The 19,691-nt window shown below is 29.5% G+C and overlaps 2 protein-coding genes and 2 long non-coding RNA genes across 5 annotated transcripts; 2 read left to right on the top strand and 2 right to left on the bottom strand.

The window, feature by feature from the left end:
- Window positions 1–610: 610 nt before the first annotated feature.
- LOC124500376 (uncharacterized) lies at window positions 611–13,368 on the bottom strand. 2 transcript variants are annotated; one of them, XM_075730746.1, is made up of 8 exons: window positions 12,495–13,368; window positions 5,114–5,447; window positions 3,956–4,653; window positions 3,794–3,855; window positions 3,465–3,712; window positions 3,040–3,122; window positions 2,106–2,936; window positions 611–2,033 (listed from the first exon to the last, which is right to left on the bottom strand). In XM_075730746.1, exons 2-8 carry the CDS (start codon window positions 5,362–5,364, stop codon window positions 1,384–1,386), a joined length of 2,823 nt encoding a protein of 940 aa, XP_075586861.1. In that variant the 5' UTR covers window positions 5,365–5,447; window positions 12,495–13,368; the 3' UTR covers window positions 611–1,383. The 2 variants fall into 2 exon arrangements, with proteins under 2 accessions (XP_075586861.1, XP_075586862.1); XM_075730747.1 differs by having other exon boundaries at window positions 13,096–13,220.
- Window positions 13,369–13,869: 501 nt separating this feature from the next.
- LOC142597503 (uncharacterized) lies at window positions 13,870–15,159 on the top strand. The gene is made up of 2 exons (XR_012832218.1): window positions 13,870–14,001; window positions 14,081–15,159. It is a non-coding gene; the product is annotated as an uncharacterized LOC142597503 (long non-coding RNA).
- Window positions 14,784–16,260, bottom strand: LOC124500286 (23 kDa integral membrane protein). Its single transcript, XM_047064343.2, has 4 exons — window positions 15,888–16,260; window positions 15,608–15,805; window positions 15,262–15,540; window positions 14,784–15,165 (listed from the first exon to the last, which is right to left on the bottom strand). The coding sequence occupies exons 1-4, from the start codon at window positions 15,957–15,959 to the stop codon at window positions 14,998–15,000; spliced, it is 717 nt and encodes a 238-aa protein (XP_046920299.1). The 5' UTR covers window positions 15,960–16,260; the 3' UTR covers window positions 14,784–14,997.
- A 631-nt stretch (window positions 16,261–16,891) lies between these two features.
- On the top strand, window positions 16,892–18,751 carry LOC124500511 (uncharacterized). Its single transcript, XR_006959625.2, has 2 exons — window positions 16,892–18,396; window positions 18,452–18,751. It is a non-coding gene; the product is annotated as an uncharacterized LOC124500511 (long non-coding RNA).
- The last annotated feature ends 940 nt before the right edge of the window (window positions 18,752–19,691 follow it).

Consider the following 19,691-nt stretch of genomic DNA (forward strand, 5'->3'; position numbering starts at 1 on the left):
CATTTTTCTGTATTATGTCAATGAAGGCTGTGTTTGAATATTTTCACATGGAATTACATTGAATTCACAATTTTGAATGTCATCAAAACAATAATAATGAGATTCACAATGCTGTTCATAAGAATAAAGAATTATGAATATAGAACAATTGCGTGATTCGAGCGTATATACAAAAAAAATGACTTTATCTCCATGGTGTCCACTATTTCTATAAACACGCCCCACGAACAAAAAATTAATATTTTGACCATTGATTTTGATTGATTGGTCGATCGATAATTTAATAAATAATTTGGCATTATAATAGTTCTCTATGAATAAAAGTACATACATTCATAATAGGTCATTTTTATTTTTGGATAACTATCTGATCACAATTTCAATGAATTTGCATTTGAAAACAAATTCTGTACTCACACACACACACACACACACACACCTGGTTCGAATATCGAACAAGGTAATGTGGTTACATTTGATTGATATTTTTTCGATGATGACCTTCACCACATTTTTTACATTGAATGATGAATTATTTTTTTTGTTCGTAAAATGAAAATTGTAGTAATAAAATAAAAAAAAGCGATCCAAAAAAACGAAATAAAATAAATATATATGAAGTGATTTTCTTTTGTCTTTTATCTTATCGTGGATTCCAATCGTTTGTATGTGTGTGTGTGTGTGGGTAGTTGGGTGCTTTCGACAAAAAATATCATTTCATTAACAAACAACAACAATTCCATCACATAAATAAAATGAATATTTACAATAAAAATAAAGTCAATGAATCGGTGCAAAAAATGGGATGGAAAAAAAATTCTCAAAGTTTTTTTTCATTGTTGACAGTAAATTAACCATTCAGAACAAAACAATAATAATAATAACAACAACAACAACATTCTCAATAAACATTTGGTAAATTTGCATCACATTTTATATTAAAACAAAATATTGACTTCTCATTGTCATATAATAATAATATATGAATCCATAGAATATTGAACATAAAACGATGGGTGTAGACTAGAAATTTTTTAATATCAAAATGATGGATCGATATGAGAATTTTCTTCTTCTTCTTTTTCTTTTTCAAAATAACCGATACTCACAGATGATAACAAGTTTTGAACAATAGATGAGAATTTAAATGTCACTTGGGTGGATTAAAAGCTTTTTTTTCATTTTTTTTGGTTAGAGATTCACACACAAAATTTTGTGCGATCAATGATTGACGATCAATGAAACAACTAAAATGGATAGATAAAAACATGACGAATCGATTGGTGTTAGTGATGGAAAGAAAAAAAAAATTTGAAATGAAAAACAAAAAGTCGAAATTATACAAATATGAATAATGAATACTATTGATTAATTGATGATTAATCAGCTCATTAATTTATAATAAATCAATGCAATCCAATAGCCAATGGCAAACAATACAAATGAAAATGGAAATAGATAACGGCTACAATAATCCACTTCACTTAGTTTTGATCGTTGCGTATCAAAACCACCCATACGATTACGATGAGCCCAACCACCGACACCACTGACCGCTTTAAGATTACGGCTAGACATTTGTCGCCGTAATGATTGGCGAAATTTCGATAATCGATGCGATTTATTTGTCGTACCGGTTCGACATGATGTTGATGATGTTCGTGGCCTGGATGGCTGCTGTCGGACACTACCATCACCACCACTACTATAAGTCATCACCATTGGCCTTCGTTGATGTAAAAATTTGGAATTTTCATTTTCATTGATTGACTGTTTGCCAGGAAATTGTTGTTGTTGTTGTTGTTGTTGGATCATTGATAATGTTTGCTGTAAACGTTGTGCATCCCACATAGAACGCTGGGCTGATTGAACCATACCGAGTGTTTCGGCAAATTTTTCACACAATAATTGTTCTAATTCTTTCGATGCATTTTGTATCTGTTGTTGAGCTTGTACAATACGATCACTAGTAGCTGCTGATTGTGGTGGTCTATTCTCATCATTCGTTTTTGTATTATTATCTTTCAATGATTCTAATTAATTGATGGTAAATCAATATTTTTTTATTATCAAATTGAAATAGGAAATAATAGATCAAAACTTACCGTTCAGTAAAAGATCAGCGGGAAGACTAGAAGTTTTCATTGGTGAAACCTGGTTATTATTATTATGGGAAATTGCTGTTTGAAATAATGACTGATGTACAGGATTTGGTGTTGTAGTAGTGAGACAATTTCCAGTCATAGCAGACGTTGAATTATTGATCATTTTAAGTTTATCAATCATCATTTCATCAATATCCGTATTGGCCATTAATGATGATTCTTGTTGTTGTTGGCCAACATTATCAAAACCAAATTTATTATTATTATTATTATTATCATTATTATTGTGGTCAACACCAGCATCACCATTATTATCATCATCATCATCATCGAAATTATCATAATAATGTGATATGGTATAAGCTAACGCATATTCCATCAATGCTAAGAATACCATTATTAAACAAACGAATAGCCATATATCGACAGCCGTAACATGATTACCAGCTTTTTCATAATTAGTTAAGATTTGTGTCATTATTGTTAATGTGGACATTATACCCAATGACATACGACCGGGTACAGCTTCAACATCGAACCAAAATTGTAACCATGATAACGTTACAATCAATGATGATGGTATATACACTGTCAACAATGAATGTATGATTCGTCGTTCAAAAATGAATTCAACGGCCAATACTGAATAATGATCATTGAGCCACTTTATTGTTGAATAACCAGCAGGCCGTTGTACTCGGATATCAAATAATGATGGTGCAAATTCAGATGAATAAATCACTTCATTTTGATTCACATCCAATAGATCTGGTTTTGGGCTGCCAGAATTTGATAGCCATTTTAATGACACTTTTCGAATTGGATCAGTAACTATAAATGAATGATATCAATTAATAATTATTTCAGGATATTAGAATATATTATAAGAATTTGAAACTGAATATCCATTATTATTATTATTGGAAGGACTTACAAGTACGAATCTTGAAATGACAAGAATGTTTATCCATTGGATAGATCTGTAGATTCATATGACAACGGACTTTTAATGAATATCTAATGTCATCATCATCATCATCAGCATCATCGGGTGTTTGGATGTTTGAAAAAGAAAATTAAACACAAGATCATTATTTGTTAGGAAAATGTTTTAGGCTGTAAGAAAATTTTCCTGGTTTTTTTTTGCTATCCGATTACATTGTTTGAGAAAATACAATCGAATGATTAGATTTCAATCAATTATCAATGAAATGAGAAAAACATACAATCATTAACAAGTCAGATTGCATTTGAAAAAATTCAATGAATAAATCAATGACAAAACCATGAGAGTTTGAGATTTTGTGATGATAATTGAATGATTTCTCTCAAACTTGATGAATGGATTGGATGGCTTACCTTGATTTTCGTAATAGAACCAATGATCGATTAAATTCTGGATGTGCAAGTAAAATATTTGTTGGTGGTAATAGATGCTCTTTTTCGGTAGAATCTTCAAATATTAATGATGGTGTCCACAGGCAATCGGCCATATTCGCTTCCAACACTGGTATTGGTTCAGATTTTCGTGACCAATAACGTAATGCTGTTGTATTAAGGCGTGGTTCTTCCCACATTTCGAACAGATATAATTGTAGTGAAAAATACTGTTTGAAAAAAAAATAAAATTTGAAATAGAATTTAATAATATCCAGACAAACGGTTTTCCGGTGTTTCTTTACACTTACATTTTCAGCATCATTTATATGATCAATGTCGATAATTTCAAGGCCTATGTATATGGGATGTGCTGTTTTGCGTTAAATTTATCCCAACAAGAAAAAAAAGGGTAGCAATTCAAGTTTTGATTAAAGGTTTAAATTTGAAATTCTGAAAAATTATTTACATACAATTCGATGGTGGTGAATATGAATAATGATAGGGATTCCTTTGATAAGCAATATTGTTGAATTTTCTTTTCCGCTTTTTCTGTCGTCGTTGCCTATTGATAGATGGATTCATGGAATCCGCATTATTATTGAATTCTGGTTGATCAGCCAACAACACAGTCTGTTCGTTGTCTGTTGTTGTTGTTGATTGATCAACCGGTTGTTCTTGATCATATTGTTCAACCGGTAAACTATGAACAATTACGGTTGAATTTTCAACTGAACCAATATCCTGCCGACGTATTCGTATCGATGATGATGATGATGATGATGATTCTTTGGTATTGCTTAGATCAGAATTCATTGTCAAAGGCAATGTTGCCAATGATTCCATAAGGCTATGGCTGGTTGATACATTCTGTTTTGATTGAATGATTGATGTTGATGTGTTTTCCTCCAATGATGACGGTGATGATAATGCTGAATGAATATGTGAATAATGTAAATTATGATGATGATGACGATTCGAATGTTGAATCATAGATTGTGGCATTTCTTTCATTTCAAATATTGTGGATCGTATCATACGTTTAGATCTTGATGGAACAATTTGGCCATTACTTTTATCGCCATTATCATTACCATCGTCATTATAATCATCATCCTCATCATTTTCATCATCATCATCATCATCATCATCCGCAACATTGAATATAAATCTAATTTGTGAATTATTGAAGAATGAAAAAAAAGATTAGATCAAACACACAAACACACATATATTATAAGATAAATTTCAGTAGAAAAAACAAACAAACAAAAAATCTAATTTTATGTTCCATTTACTCGAATACAAATAAATTCTAACGGGGCAAGGGAGAAATCTAAAATTAAATGTAACATTGTCTACATAATAGTTGTCGTAATATCGAAAGGAATCTTTTTTTTTTTTGATGCTCGTTGTTCAACAATGTCATTGTTGATGTTCATTCTTTTTTTTCTATTACAACCATCAATTCTGAAAAAGCAGATGACAATTTTAGTCGGTTATAAACTAGGTCAAGTTTGAATTGTTTTATGGCAATTATGTTTTTTTATGACGATGATGATGATGACGATGACAATAACTATGGCTATTCTAAGTGGATTTTTTTTCTCAAAATGAAATCAAATACTTACTTGCAAAAATCATTGGTAAACATCATGGATGTATATTCTTCTCCCGGTATGATTGATTTATCTGTCGTTGAAGATGATGATTGTGATGAATGATGAACCAATTGTGCGTTTATTTTCATCATCATTATCATCATTATTGGAATGAATGATAAAATAATCATCATTAATGATTGATTGATAGCCATTTTTGAATCGAATGCCTTGAACATTTTCTTTTTCTTTGGTTTATTAATCAATTGATGATGATCCATACATTGTAGCAAGAATTATGTTTACAAAAATGAAAATTATTTCGTCATTACTGTTACACAATTCACTGGAACAATTCTATCATCTATTAGTTTTATTGGAAAAATAAATGTTAATGGAAAGAAAAAAAAACATTAATTAATTAATTAATCAATCACATACAACAAAAAAAACAAACACAATTAACATAATTAATATTGACAATTCTGGAATAGAAAAAAAAATGTACAATTCTTGAACCAAACAAAAGTCACGTAGTTTTTATTGTCAAAAAAATAACAACAAAATTTGTAATTAATAACACACTTGTTCAATCGACAATCGATAATGATGAAAAATTTTTCGATTGATAACAATAATAATCAAAAAAAGAAAAATGGCCAACAAAATCATTGGAAAATCAATCAGACATATATGCATTGTTATTATTATGGAATCGTGGCCGATTCCGGTGTGTGTGTGTGTGTGTGAAAAAAAACAAAGGGCACTACATTCCGCTATTGCACCTGGCCATCGTTATCGATTCTGGACTATAACTATTACTTTTACTTTCTATCATCAACATCGATCAATCATGTTTTCTAGTCTCGTTGATGAAAATGTTTTCCACAAAAAGTTTTGTTTTTCATACAGATGTTCCCAGGGAATTTGATGGAATTCACAAGAATTCATCATCATCATCATCATGTTGCTAATTAATTAAATAGATGGACTGCCGCCATCATCACCACCACCACCACAATTCGGTCATATAATTGATGGTGATGCCAAATTGTTTACTTTTTTTCCGTCCATCTAGCAATAGATGTTTTCGATGTTTTTTCTAATACTACCACTATTGTTGCATATTAATGTCAAATACAATCCATTACATTTGATTTCATTGAATTCAAATAAACAACGAGAAAAAAAAGAGAATTTCATTCATTATAGCATTGATGATCATTTTCATCATTAGAATTGTTAATTGTTTTTTAACCAATTCGAAAAACAAAACAAAACACCCGAATAAATTGAACCAGAATTTCATTAAAGTATTTGTTTCCTTTCTGCGTCACTAAAGAAATTCGAAAAACTATTTTGTATGGGATAATGGGATAATATCTCATTATATATTGAATTTGATCCTCGAGGATAGACTTTTTCAGCCAATGGATCTCTCAATGGTTTGATTCGGTTGTAGGTCAAAATCCCGAAAACAAAAACCCCGAAAACCGAAACACCGAAACCAAATGACCGAAAACAAAAACCCCGAAAAAAAATTATCCCGAAAAAAATTATCCCGAAAACAAAAACCCCGAAAACAAAAACGTAGAAAATGGCTTGTTCCCTTAAACTTTAAAGCTTAAAGAATTATTCGACCAAACTGAATAGAATCAAAGATAAATAAGTGAAATTTGGATTTAATTTCCAATTTTAAACGAACAAATGGTGATAATTATATAATATAAATGAATAATATAATAATATAATGTAATATAAATTATATAATTCGAATCCTAATTGATTCGGTCAATGAATCGTATTGACGATAAATTGACATCAATTTGCCTTCTCAAAAAAGATCGTGTTGGAGCGAAATTTGTAATTTTGGATGTTTCACCTCAAGTTTGAAAACGGACAATTTATTAAATTAACTGATCATTCACATGAAAAACTGACCAAAATTGATATATTTACCGATCGTTTTCAACTGACCAAAACTTTTAAAAAATTACTGACCAACCCCTCATTTTACTGACCGAAAAAATGGTACCCAATTAAATATTGCACGTCAAAGAACAATATTTCTGTAGGACAATGTCACAAATGCCTACGTTTTGACCATAAACTGGAAAATGTAAAAATGCTCTAGTCTGCTCAAAATGCCATGGTAATCATGAATCAAGAACATACACTTCATCTAGTCAATTATTTAGTTGTGCTTATTGTTTGTGGTGGAATCAACACAGGAAAAATTAGTCTAGTTCTGAATTAAATGTCAATTATTCAGTTTTCTGTGAAGAATGTCCACAATATAAGCTAGCAACCGAACATTATCATAACCACATCGATTATGGATATTGAGCAAAGACAAACTAAAATTCCGGTTCAAAATTTACAACATAGTTTGAAATCTGTTGATCTATTTACCACAACTTCGAAATGCTGATTTTACTGAAGCCAGCCAATGTTCTGTTGTAGTAATGTAATTACTTAACAATTATGTTTGTGCAATATTTATAAGAAGCGTTATTCAGCTACGATTAACCTTTATTTATTATTAAATATTGTTCATTTTGCATTCGTTTGATTCTCACTACAACATGTTCATATAAAAGTAGTTCTTTGAGAACAAGGCTAGAAACAGTTATTGTCAAATTTGAATCGATTGAATCAGAATCGTGTAAATACACTGATAAACATCGTTGCGTGATTATTATGAGCATGTTACGATCAAATTCAAAATTTGAACAACTGGCTGATCGAATTATGATTAACCAGAATGGTACAATGAACAACATCATGAATGAATTCATTGTATATGATGAAAAGGCCAAATCTCAATCTTAAGAAAAAGTTTAAAAATAATATAAAATGCCCATTTTGCCATAAAATTAAATAAAATTGGACATAAAGTTGAAGGATGTTGGATGAAACGAAAAATTGATTCCAATAAAACAGAAGTTTCTCCATCAACATCATCTAATGATAAATCTTCTTCTAGCTCATCATTTTCACGAAATCAAATAAAAAAAAAGAGAAGAAAGCTGCAAAATCGTTGTTGTTGAAATGTGCTGAAAAATTATCAGATATCTGGATACTTGATTCTGGATGTACTTCTCATACAACGATTGATAAAAATTTACTTATGGATCAAGAAGATAAACAGATTGAATTTGAATTGGCTAATGGTAATACAATTACATCAGAGAAAAATTGGTAATGTTGTTATTGAACCAAAACCAAATTGAAAGATGTGGCCTATGGAGGTTTCAGTTCAAATTTGATATCTGTTCGAAAATTGATTGAAGGCGGTTTTAAGATAAATTTTGAAGAAAATTTGGCCCAAATAACAAAAAATGAAATTTCATTTAATCTATGGATTATTGACAACAAATTAAAAAATATCATCATGAATATCTAGATATTAATTTAAAATTTAAAACTTGTGGTGATTGTATGATGAATAAACTAGATCTAATGACTTCTTTTCGTAGAATCCGGTACATGAAATTTCTCACAGTAATAGTGTTAATCTCCGTTCATTTAAAGTTTAAGGGAACAAGCCATTTTCTACGTTTTTGTTTTCGGGGTTTTTGTTTTCGGGGTAATTTTTTTTCGGGGTTTTTGTTTTCGGGATAATTTTTTTTCGGGATAATTTTTTTTCGGGGTTTTTGTTTTCGGGGTTTTTGTTTTCGGGATAATTTTTTTTCGGTCATTTGGTTTCGGCGTTTCGGTTTTCGGGGTTTTTGTTTTCGGGATTTTGACCTACAACCGTTTGATTCACATATATCGATTTATTTCTCGATCGATGGCAAAAAAAAGAATGAATGAAAAGAGAAATTCTTCCTTTCAAAAGGATATAAATTCATTCATATTGACATTCAATGATGAAAAATGTCTTGCCAAAATAGAAAAAAATGGACTAAATAACTATGACACTCGAATAAATAAATGAATGAACAAAATAACACAAGAGATACGATGATGTGAGACAAGATAGGATATGAATAAATTATTTATCCATTATAATCATCATGATGATCAGTGAAAGCATCGCACACACACACAGGCAAAATGGACCATATGTCCAATAATAATAATTGCTAATATATGAGAATCCGGTCAGAACCAGAATTTTTTTTTTGGTTGAAAAAAAGAATAGAATTCCATTTTCATATTCTATACATTTTTTTCAACGAAAAAATATTCCACATTCATTTTTTTTTTTTTTTTTTTGGTTATGGAATCATGTAAATACGTTGTTAGAGAGCAATGAATGCAGCTGCTATTCAAAAAATGGTGGTGATTATGTCCACAAAATATTGAATTCTGTTTGTGTGTCTGTGAAGATAGATTGTTTGTTCATGTCATTTTTTTTTCATTAAGTTCCAATCTAATCAGTTTTGTTTTTTTTTTATTATGAAAAAAATTATTCACTGAAAAAAATCCTGATTAACTCATTATGTTTAGTTTCATCAAGTTTAAAAAAAGGCGTCAAATTTTTTTTTTTCAATAGCATATTGAATTCTTGAATTCTACTTCTTTTTTTTCTTCTTATTTCGATATTCATATTGGTTTAATATTCCGGATTCTAATAATAAAAGATGATGTAAATAAAAACAGCTCTCAAAAACATCAATCGTCACACGACACATAAAATACACACACACACATGACAATGACGAATAATCTAATTTTAAATTCAGATTGAATTGAGAATCATTTATTCGATTTTCTTTTTTTCTAAACAAATTTTATCGACTGACTGACTGACTGACTGATTTAATGACGTCTACACAACATTGACTGACAAAAACAATATGCGCGTTTGTAGTTAGAGTTTACCTTATATAATCATATCAATAAATTTAGCTAAAAATCTGTTCTTGAATTTTTCATTTCATCAAACCGAATCTAATTATAAACACATACACATGAATGTAATGAATGAATGATGATGGCGTTAAATATCTTTATAATTTTCAAATGTTAATGTTTTTCATATGATTACAATGAATTGAATGATTCTTCAAATCTTTCATCACTTTTGTTCACATTTATTCATTAATTACAATGTTTCTTGTCTGGAATCGGAAAAAAACAACAAATAATGATTATCATTATATTCACACACACACACACTGAACACTAGCTATATTGACAAGAGATTGGCCCGAAAAAAAAACAAAAGAATCGCTTGAAATATGAGAATATGAAAACAACAACAAAAACAACATCAGTGGTGCACGTTTTGTCATATCAGATTGCAGCAAAAAACACAATAAACATCATCATCATCATTATCAAACACCATTCGAATGTGTGTCTATGTGTCAGGCGAATCAAGATCATCATCATCATCATCAGAATTGTTGTTGTCACATTGGACATAATGATTAAATTAAACTAAACTAGAGTTTGTCTGTTTGTTTATTATCACTGTAGCTTTGAGAATATTCTTTGAATGGCTCATTTGTTTGTATGTATGAATCGATTCAAAGCAGTGTGTGTAGAATTTTCATTTTTTTTTTTGCTAATAAAATTTTTGAATTTGTGTTTCTGCTTGGCAACGATTGTGTTGATGATGATTGCCTTGGAAACCTTGAAAAATGTTTTTAAATGCATAAATATTGGGCTGATGAGGCATTGAATTTTGGCATTCTTTCTTTCAATATATGTGTATATATTTTGATTGATGTTTACAAAGACAATGATGATGATCAGATATAAATTGTGAAATCCTTGGAAGCCAGAAATTTTTGTTTGAATTCTTTATCAAGAGTGTGAAAAAAAAGTTTGTCATCCAATGTTTTTATTATTATTTTGGATTCTAAAATATAATCAGATTAAAGAAATACACAACAAAAATACAAAGATTATCTATGCTAATATCAATCAGCCATTCCAGAAGTTGGTAGAGATTCACAAATAAAATTGATGAAAAACTTTTTTTTTCGAAAAAATCCTATATGATTGAATGTCAATCTTGTTTTTTCTTGATTTAATCAACAGACAATGTACCAAAAATCCCACATAAGCAGAAACTTTTTTTTTGGATGATAGATTTTTTTGCTCACATCTTTTGTCAAGTTTAACGATTGGAATAATTTTTTTTATATGAAAGAATTATTCATAAATTCCACTGATTAATTCAATTTTAAGACAAGAGTCAAATTTCTGAATTTTTTCTCATGGAATATATATTCTCAACGATTCTTAAGTTGATGATTATGATTACATCATATATCAGAATTTTAATATTATTATCAACAAACAAACAATTGTAAATTCAAGTGTTGTTATCATCGTTTTCAATTTCGAATGTTGGTAAAAACAACAAACAAACAAAAATGAAAAAAAAAATATATATTTGTAATTTCGACACTTGAGAAATTTGGAATTTCTCAAGTGTCGAATGTCCCATCATCATCATCATCATCATCTCGTTTTGTTTTCAACACAATTTTTCAATATTTTTGGCCATTTGAATGTTCATTTTAATGTGTAGATTAACGTAGAATAGTTTTGAGAATAAACAGAATTGTTTTCGACCAAAAAAAAAGAATTTCGATTATTTTTTCAATTCAATTATTATTTTGGTAACAATAATATCATCTTATCAAACAATTTTTTGTTGTTTGTTGTTGAATGTTTTTTCTCCGATATTTTTTTTTGTTTACCGATTTCGTTTTTTTTCTCTATGCATAAGCATCATCATGATCAATTATGGAATGGATGATAATGAAATTGGGCCATTGTCATAACATCCTTATTGAATGGATGGATGGAATTTTTTTTTGTTTTTCAAAAAGCAAAAAAAAAATGAATGAAACAACAGAATCTATTATTTCAACAGGAGGATTTCATGTAATATGTAAAATGTTATACTGCAATATATTTGTTTGATGATCAATATTTGCTTGTAATTGGCTGCCTGTCTTTTTTTTTATCGATTTTTGGTTTACAAAAAACATTTTCATTGTTTGTCAAACAATGTGTGTGTGTGTGTGTGTGTGTGTTGTTGGTAAGATCATGTCAATATCAAAAATCGATTGATATGTCGAAGAAATTCGATTAACAACAACGATTCAAGTGATGGACGAATTTTGAATTCTTGACAATCGCGATTAATCAAATGTTTACTGTTTATTTTTTTTTTGTGAATTTGTTTATTTTTATTTGGAAAAAATTTTCATTTCAGAAAATATTTCACTTCAAAAAAAAACTAAAAGTGTTGACATTGAAATGTCTTGACGTAATGAAATTTATGGCAAGCTCTAAAGAGAATTACCCCCCAAAAAAAAGAGATGATTATGATTCGTGATCGACAAGGCAAACATTTTTTTTTCTTGTTGCTCTCGATGTTTGTAGCTAATAATGATCACAAGAAAAAGAAAAATGGATTCTATTCCATAACAAGACTTACTTTATTCTTCAATAATGATCAGACGACACGAATATGGAAAAATTCAACATTCAATAACGATAATGATATGATGATTGATGATGATGCAAACAAAACATGTGAGTAAACCAAATATTATAATAATATTTTCAAAAGAAACCTTCAATCTTTATTATCAAATCCGAATCGGATCATCAAAATCACACACGCATGGAACGAAACAAAAAAAAAAAGAAGAAAGAATTAACTAGTACGGAAGTTGTTGAAAATGATAATAACAAATAATTTTTTTTTCAACGGAAGTAAGAATATTCATATGAACCAAATGGAAATCATTATGGAATATCCGATGTGTTAATAATTGTTTACTCTGTTCGAGAGAACAAAAAAAAAAAATCACGAAACAAGTATATGAATCTATTCATATCGAAGAAATTAATTCAAATTGACAGCACCATAATGATCACGATGATGATGATGATGATGATGATAATGATCACAGACAAAGATATTTAAAGTTAAACAACAGCAACAATGAAAAATAATCTCAATAATAAAATTGATGATGATAACCAGAATAAAGAATTGAAATTTGTAATGAGAAAAAAACACACCCACACACCATTAAATAACAATAACAATGACATAAATCAAAAAAAAAACGTCAACATAAATTTCATTCACTTTTGATGATGGATAAAAAAAAATCAAATATTAAAATGGCAAAAAATTATAATAACAACAGGCAGCGATGCCATCAACATATTAGTGTAGCTGCGGCGGCGACAACGCCATCGAATCGAAGCCAAGTTCAATCATATCAAGATGAAAGACTGATTTTCATTTTTTTTTTATTTATTCGATGGCTGATGGCGCGATCATCATAACCATATACAATGAAAACCGTAGAAACAAAGAAAACGAACAGACACACGACAACAGAACGACAACAAAAGTCATATCTTGTGATTCTTTTACAGGTCCCTAAAAATTCTGACTCTGTTTTTTTTGTATGGTCCCGAATGTGTGTTGTAGAGGTATTCAATTCTTCGTATTGTCGGTTTGTACAGAACTGAATAATCTGCCGTTCATTCAAGAATACATACAGCAACCATCTCAAGAGCAAATCTCATAACTGCCAACTTTTCTTTGTGTTTATCAAACTTGTAATACATTGGTGGTTGAACACAACATTTACGGCTACAATATTGAATGGTCCTGTATGTGCTTTGCTGTTCTGTTTTGTGGTGTTTTAGTATTCGTCATGCGTTTCGTTTTCTTTTTTTTTCATTTCTTTCTTATGATTACGATGATGATGATATGAACTTCTGAATATTGTGAAATTGAAAGAATATTTTTTTCCACACACATATTTTCTCTTGCTCTGTGTCAATAAAATAAAGACCACAGAAAAAAAGAGATCCTAGTTCCAGAATTTGATTCTCAATATTTGAGAATCATCATCATTACATTTTTATTATTAACAACAACATACATTCACGATGATCAACATACGCATGTATATGGGGTAAGCACAATGCACCTGAAAGATATCGACTGTAATCTTTTATATTGTTTTTTTTTTTGCTATTTTATCATTATTACAGTGATTATAGCGGTAGTATGGTCCGGATTGGAAAATGTATACAATTCATACATAATACAAGCATGTATACGTGCCATTGACATCAAATTTTTCGGTGAATTAACTCACATGCGGACAGTCATAAAATTTGGCATATCAGAATAGAATTGTACAAAGAATGTATTCACATTTAATTGATTTGGACAACAAGGACACACTTATTACGAAATACTGGCTATGGCCAAATGTTTTGTGTAAAACCAAAACCAAAAACAAACGTTAATGGAAACTTTTTTTTTCGCTGGCATTTAGACTGATGAAAAATCTACATGGCTTATCGCACACACACAAACACAAACACACACACGCAGAATTACAATGAATGATGCAAAATAGAAAAGAATGGAGAAGAATTAAAATATTTGAAGATTTAAAGATATGAGCAAATGAGACAGCTCTTTGGAAGCTCAGGATTTTAAGAAGGCAGCAGAAAAAATTGTTCAGCTTGAACAGCTCATTAAATCTGAGCTAGAATAAAATTTATTCAAAACGATGATGAGAATTGTCTATTTCCACATCCATTTCATAAATTTTTTTTTCCCCAATAAGCCGAAAATCGTTCTGTTTATTTTTCACCCTTGTGATTGTTCATCATTTAGGTATTAATTATTTATCAAATCAAATATTGATTAATTGAGACATAAAAAAGCTAATCAATCAAACAATTATCTCTTTGAACACAATTGATTTTTTATATGATCAAAAAAGAATTTAAAAAAAAATTGGATGCAATTAATATATGTGTACGTATGGAGGGAAAATGGATTCAAAAAAAAATGTGTGATTAATGAGAACAATGATTTAGGATTGAAAATCTAAATAGAGACAAAAAAAAAACCCGGTAAATTGATTGAAATTGTTGTTGTACTGTTGTTGGTTTTATCGATAGCCATATTGTTTCATATCATTTTTATATTCTTCACTTTGTCGTAGTAGTAGAAATGAGAATAATAATGAACCAAATTCTACCAGAATCAATGAACAAACTATACCACCAACGGCACCACCACGTTTCTCCAGATATCTTCGTAGCATTTCAGCACAGCTCTGTGTGTGTGTGTGTTTGTGTGTATTTTTTCAAATGAAATATTAAATATTTAAATATGATAATTGATAATTGATAATTATTGATTGAACACTTACCCGAATATTAATATTATTCGTACGTGGTGAATTACATGAAGCCGGTATATCCTGATACATTTTTCTATAATCCAACATTGTTTCTGCACCACAACATTCTAATTTTAATTGAATAAGATCAAGAAATTGTCGTGATTTTGTATTGTAAAGTCTTTGTTCCATATGCCATTTGAATTCATGACCAAGATGATATTGTAATGCATCACCACCGGGTATTCGCCATACAAGTACGGCAGCTGCAATCTCCAATATGATCAATATACCGGACATTATACAATACTTTTTTTTAAAAAATAAAACTGGCCATTAGAATCAAAATCAAAGGAATTTTATTTCAATTACTTACGAAAAACATTAGATATTTAAATTCATGGGCAGCACCAAGACAGCCAAGAAAAGCCATAACCAAAATCAATGCACTGATTGCTAGACATATGTATGTTGCTTGATAATAACGATAAATATCCATATTATCACCATATGCCCATAATGCTGAATCCGATCGGATCCATATGCAAATACCCATCAATACGATTCCTAAGCTCTAAGTTTATCATTACATTTAAATTTTAATAATAAAAAAAAAATCTAAATTATCAAACAACAACAATAATAATACAATATACCCAAAGCATAAAATTCGTTGCATATACACCCATTTTTAATGGAACAAGATTTTCATGATGAGTGGCCCCCATTCTGTATTGGTATTAATTTTATGAATTTGAAAAATAAAATTGTTCACAAACAAACACACACAGTGAGAGAAAACAAGAAAAAAAGTTGGTTAATTGATACAAATGCAAAAAAAACTTATTATTATTATTATTATTATTTAGGAATTGCGTATCAAAAACTTTAGATTTGGGAGTTGGTTTTATGATTATTGTGTGTGTGTGTGTGTGTGTTTACAATGGTGAAACAGTGGATGAATTAAAAAAAAAAAAAATGGAATGCAATTTGGATTTTACAATATCCACACATCATTATTTCAATCAATATTTGTTGTTGTTGTTGTTTTTTTCCCAATGATAACGTGATTAGATTAAACGATTGTTTTTTCTTTCTGGCTTACATACACACACACATACACACTCAACTAACATAACTGGATTATTAATCGGTTTCCATTAGCATCCTTTTCATTTTTCAATGATTATAATATGATGGTTGCCTATGGTGACAACATATAAACATTACAACCAGGAATTATTTATATATATAAAAAAAAAAATTTTTTTTCAATAAAAAAAAATCGGGCCAAAACCTAACAACGAAATCAACGCAACTAAACCTGATGATGATGATGATAATATGATAAATGTACGATTATCGTTACAAACAACTATTTGTTTGTTGTAGGCGTGACTGATGATGAAAAACTCTATCGATTTATGTTGATTATAATCATCAAGGTAACCTCGAAATCAACTAACAAGAAATAAATGAATTTTTTTTTTTTTAATACCTGCCATTCGAATATATAAAATGAACATGATTTTCTATGATAAAAAAATTTATGGAAATTTTTTTTCAATTTTATTTCAATTCTGGTGGTAAATAATAATTGTATTATAAATCAAAATCAAAATCAAAACAAATTGAATTATAATTTGGAAAAAAATTTTATCGAAACCAAAACCGGAATCGGATATATGTGTGTTGAAAACCACATGTCCACATGTCATCAATTAATCAGACAAGTTCAATTGATTAGAACAGATGAAAAAAAAGAATATAATATAATCAAAGATGAAAAGTATAAAAAGAAGAAAAATCCTGTGACAAGTTTTTTTGTTGTTGTTGTTGTCACGGAGATAAACTTTTTTTTTTTTTGGCTGTTTGATAAACAGTTTGATTTCAGTTCCGTTGCATCTCTATTGCAATCATTTAATATTACTCATCATCATCATACCTGTGTTCAGGTGTATATAATGCATGATGATAAGCAATTTGTTTACATTTGTCATCGAAAATTATAATTGAAAAAAATTAAATTTTGAAAAAAAACTTCATCAAGTGTCGACATCTGATGGTCGAAAATCACACACACACACACACACACCTTTACGCTAACATTTGTCTGGTTCGATTATTGTTTTGTTAAATGATTTGATGATTTGGTGATAAATTTCTATGCCATAAATTACGTATACGACGTTCAAAGAAATAAATTGGTCTACGAATAAACCATGGTAATATCCATAATATACGGCGATTATTATTATTGTTATTACGATTATTATTATTACCCGAATCTGTCATATTATTGATGATATTGTAATAATTATCTGGATATTGTCGGAAATGATTTTGTCCCGGTGGTATTGGTGTTTGATAATTCGAGTTACGATTGTTATTGTTGTTTGATGGAAATTGAAACATTATATCAGCAGCAGGCTGTTGTTGTTGAGCCAAACCACCACCAACAAAGCAACAAATGCAATAATAATAATAATAAACGGTTATAAATGTGAACCATACGATTGATTCTTTGATACCGGCCATGCTGTATTGTTGGTATTTGACATATATTATGCGAATGACATCTATATATATTGATTTCGGAAACAGCGGTATCACCATGGGACACTACCCCCCCCATTGAACAGTATACCGGAACAAATTCCAAACTAATCAATCAAATCAATCAGAATCAAATGATGATCAAAAAAAATATGTGTGGATACAGGCGATTGTTCAAGCTGTCTAAATAATTGCAAATTTATAATTGAAACAAAAAAAAATTCAATTAACATTCAAGGCTAGATCCACAAAAAAATGATTGCCATAAGCAGAAGCGAAAAAAATTCCTATTTAAACATGACGATCTTCTGATTAGAAAAACTCAATCAATCAATCAATTGTCAAATTGTTGGTCAATCAATCAATCTAAATATTTTTCTCCACGAACAATGATGATGATGAATGGCCAATCAACATGGCTATACATCATGTTGATGATGACGATGATGATGATGATGGCCACAACGACCATATCGTTTACCATTAATGATGCTGATAATGCCATGATTGATGATCCATTCATCATGATAATGGATCAACCATTTTTGGAACAAAATCGATTAAAATCAATGTATCTTCAAGATGGTAATGATGACTATGGAAATGAAGGTAAGTGTTGCATTGAATCATTTTTTTTCTATCGATAATTACATTCACTAAATAGAGAGTAATGGTGGTAGCGGTGGTGATGATGGAAGAAGAAGAAGAAGAAGAAGACGGCCAAAAGAAGGAAGAAGACGAATGAGAAATGGTGGTGGTTGTCGTTGTGAAAATAACAACAACAACAACGGCAATATTCCTGAAATGGGTGAATTCGATGACAATATGATGATGAATAGTGAATAAACCAAACATCGTACATTGCTAACAAATCAAAAAAATTTGCAAAACTTATTAAATCAAATTTTTCAATATTATAATCATTATATTATTGTAGACAATAAATCTATGTGTGTGTTGTGAATTATTGGGTTATAAATAGAAAACAAGCAATTCACACATTTTTTTTTTAGTGACCAATTTGACAATGGCTAGGCTAGACTATTTCATTTTTTTTTGGATGTATATATTTGAACAATTCAATTCATCCCCATTCATAGGTTTTTCCATGATAAATTGAATGGAATGTAGTCATCACCTACAAAACATACAGACACACAACCACGGAAATGTCCAATTATTGTTAACACAACCAGACAGTCAGACCGACCATCCATTTATTCATTCATTCATGGAATGAAATACATCAATTTCTTTTGATAAAAAAAAAATATTTAAAGATTTTCTTTTTTTACCACCTCGATCTTTGAAACATCATCTTCAACATTATAATGGTCGCTATATGTGTGTGTGTGTTTTCTCTTTTTCTCTTTCAAATCATTTTTTGTTATGTATAAATGAAATAAAATGAATTCATAGAAACAATGTATGAATGATGCATAATAAGTAATAACATACAATACATACAAATTTTTAAATGTGATGAACGGGAAAAAAAACCAAACCTAAAACATACAAACACACATAGGAAATTGATGGTGTTGTATGCATCATTTCATAATACTTAGCATGGATGGACAATCATAAGATGCTTGAGAAGATGATGATGATGATGAACACACTAACCATCATCATCAAAATGATGGTGGTAGGCTATGATCAAAAACCGGAACTATTGAACATTTATTTTGTTTTGGCATGTTAATTATGTTGTTTATGATAATTGATCCAAATTTTCTTTTTTTGGTATATCATTTAATACTTTTGATGATGTTAATACACAACCAGAAATTGAAAATGTTAGCCATTATAGTCTGTTTTTTTTCTTTGGATAGAAAATCTTTTTGAAGATATCTCGGCCATCGAACCTACCAGAACATATGATCACGATGATGATGATAATC

The sequence above is a fragment of the Dermatophagoides farinae genome, chromosome 4 (genome assembly GCF_024713945.1).
Source record: "Dermatophagoides farinae isolate YC_2012a chromosome 4, ASM2471394v1, whole genome shotgun sequence".
In the NCBI taxonomy this organism is placed as follows: Eukaryota; Metazoa; Arthropoda; class Arachnida; order Sarcoptiformes; family Pyroglyphidae; genus Dermatophagoides; species Dermatophagoides farinae.

Bases quoted from the DNA above. Each gene is read 5' to 3' on its own strand.
- LOC124500376 (XM_075730746.1), bottom strand. From the start codon at position 5,364: ATGGATCATCATCAATTGATTAATAAACCAAAGAAAAAGAAAATGTTC. The intron at 3,713-3,793 runs GTAAGTGTAAAG...TTTTTCAAACAG, and splicing joins ATATAAATGATGCTGAAAAT to TATTTTTCACTACAATTATA. The intron at 3,123-3,464 runs GTAAGCCATCCA...TGATGACATTAG, and splicing joins GTTCTATTACGAAAATCAAG to ATATTCATTAAAAGTCCGTT.
- LOC124500286 (XM_047064343.2), bottom strand. From the start codon at position 15,959: ATGGGGGCCACTCATCATGAAAATCTTGTTCCATTAAAAATGGGTGTA. The intron at 15,806-15,887 runs GTATATTGTATT...TGATAAACTTAG, and splicing joins CAACGAATTTTATGCTTTGG to AGCTTAGGAATCGTATTGAT. The intron at 15,541-15,607 runs GTAAGTAATTGA...TTTAAAAAAAAG, and splicing joins TTAAATATCTAATGTTTTTC to TATTGTATAATGTCCGGTAT.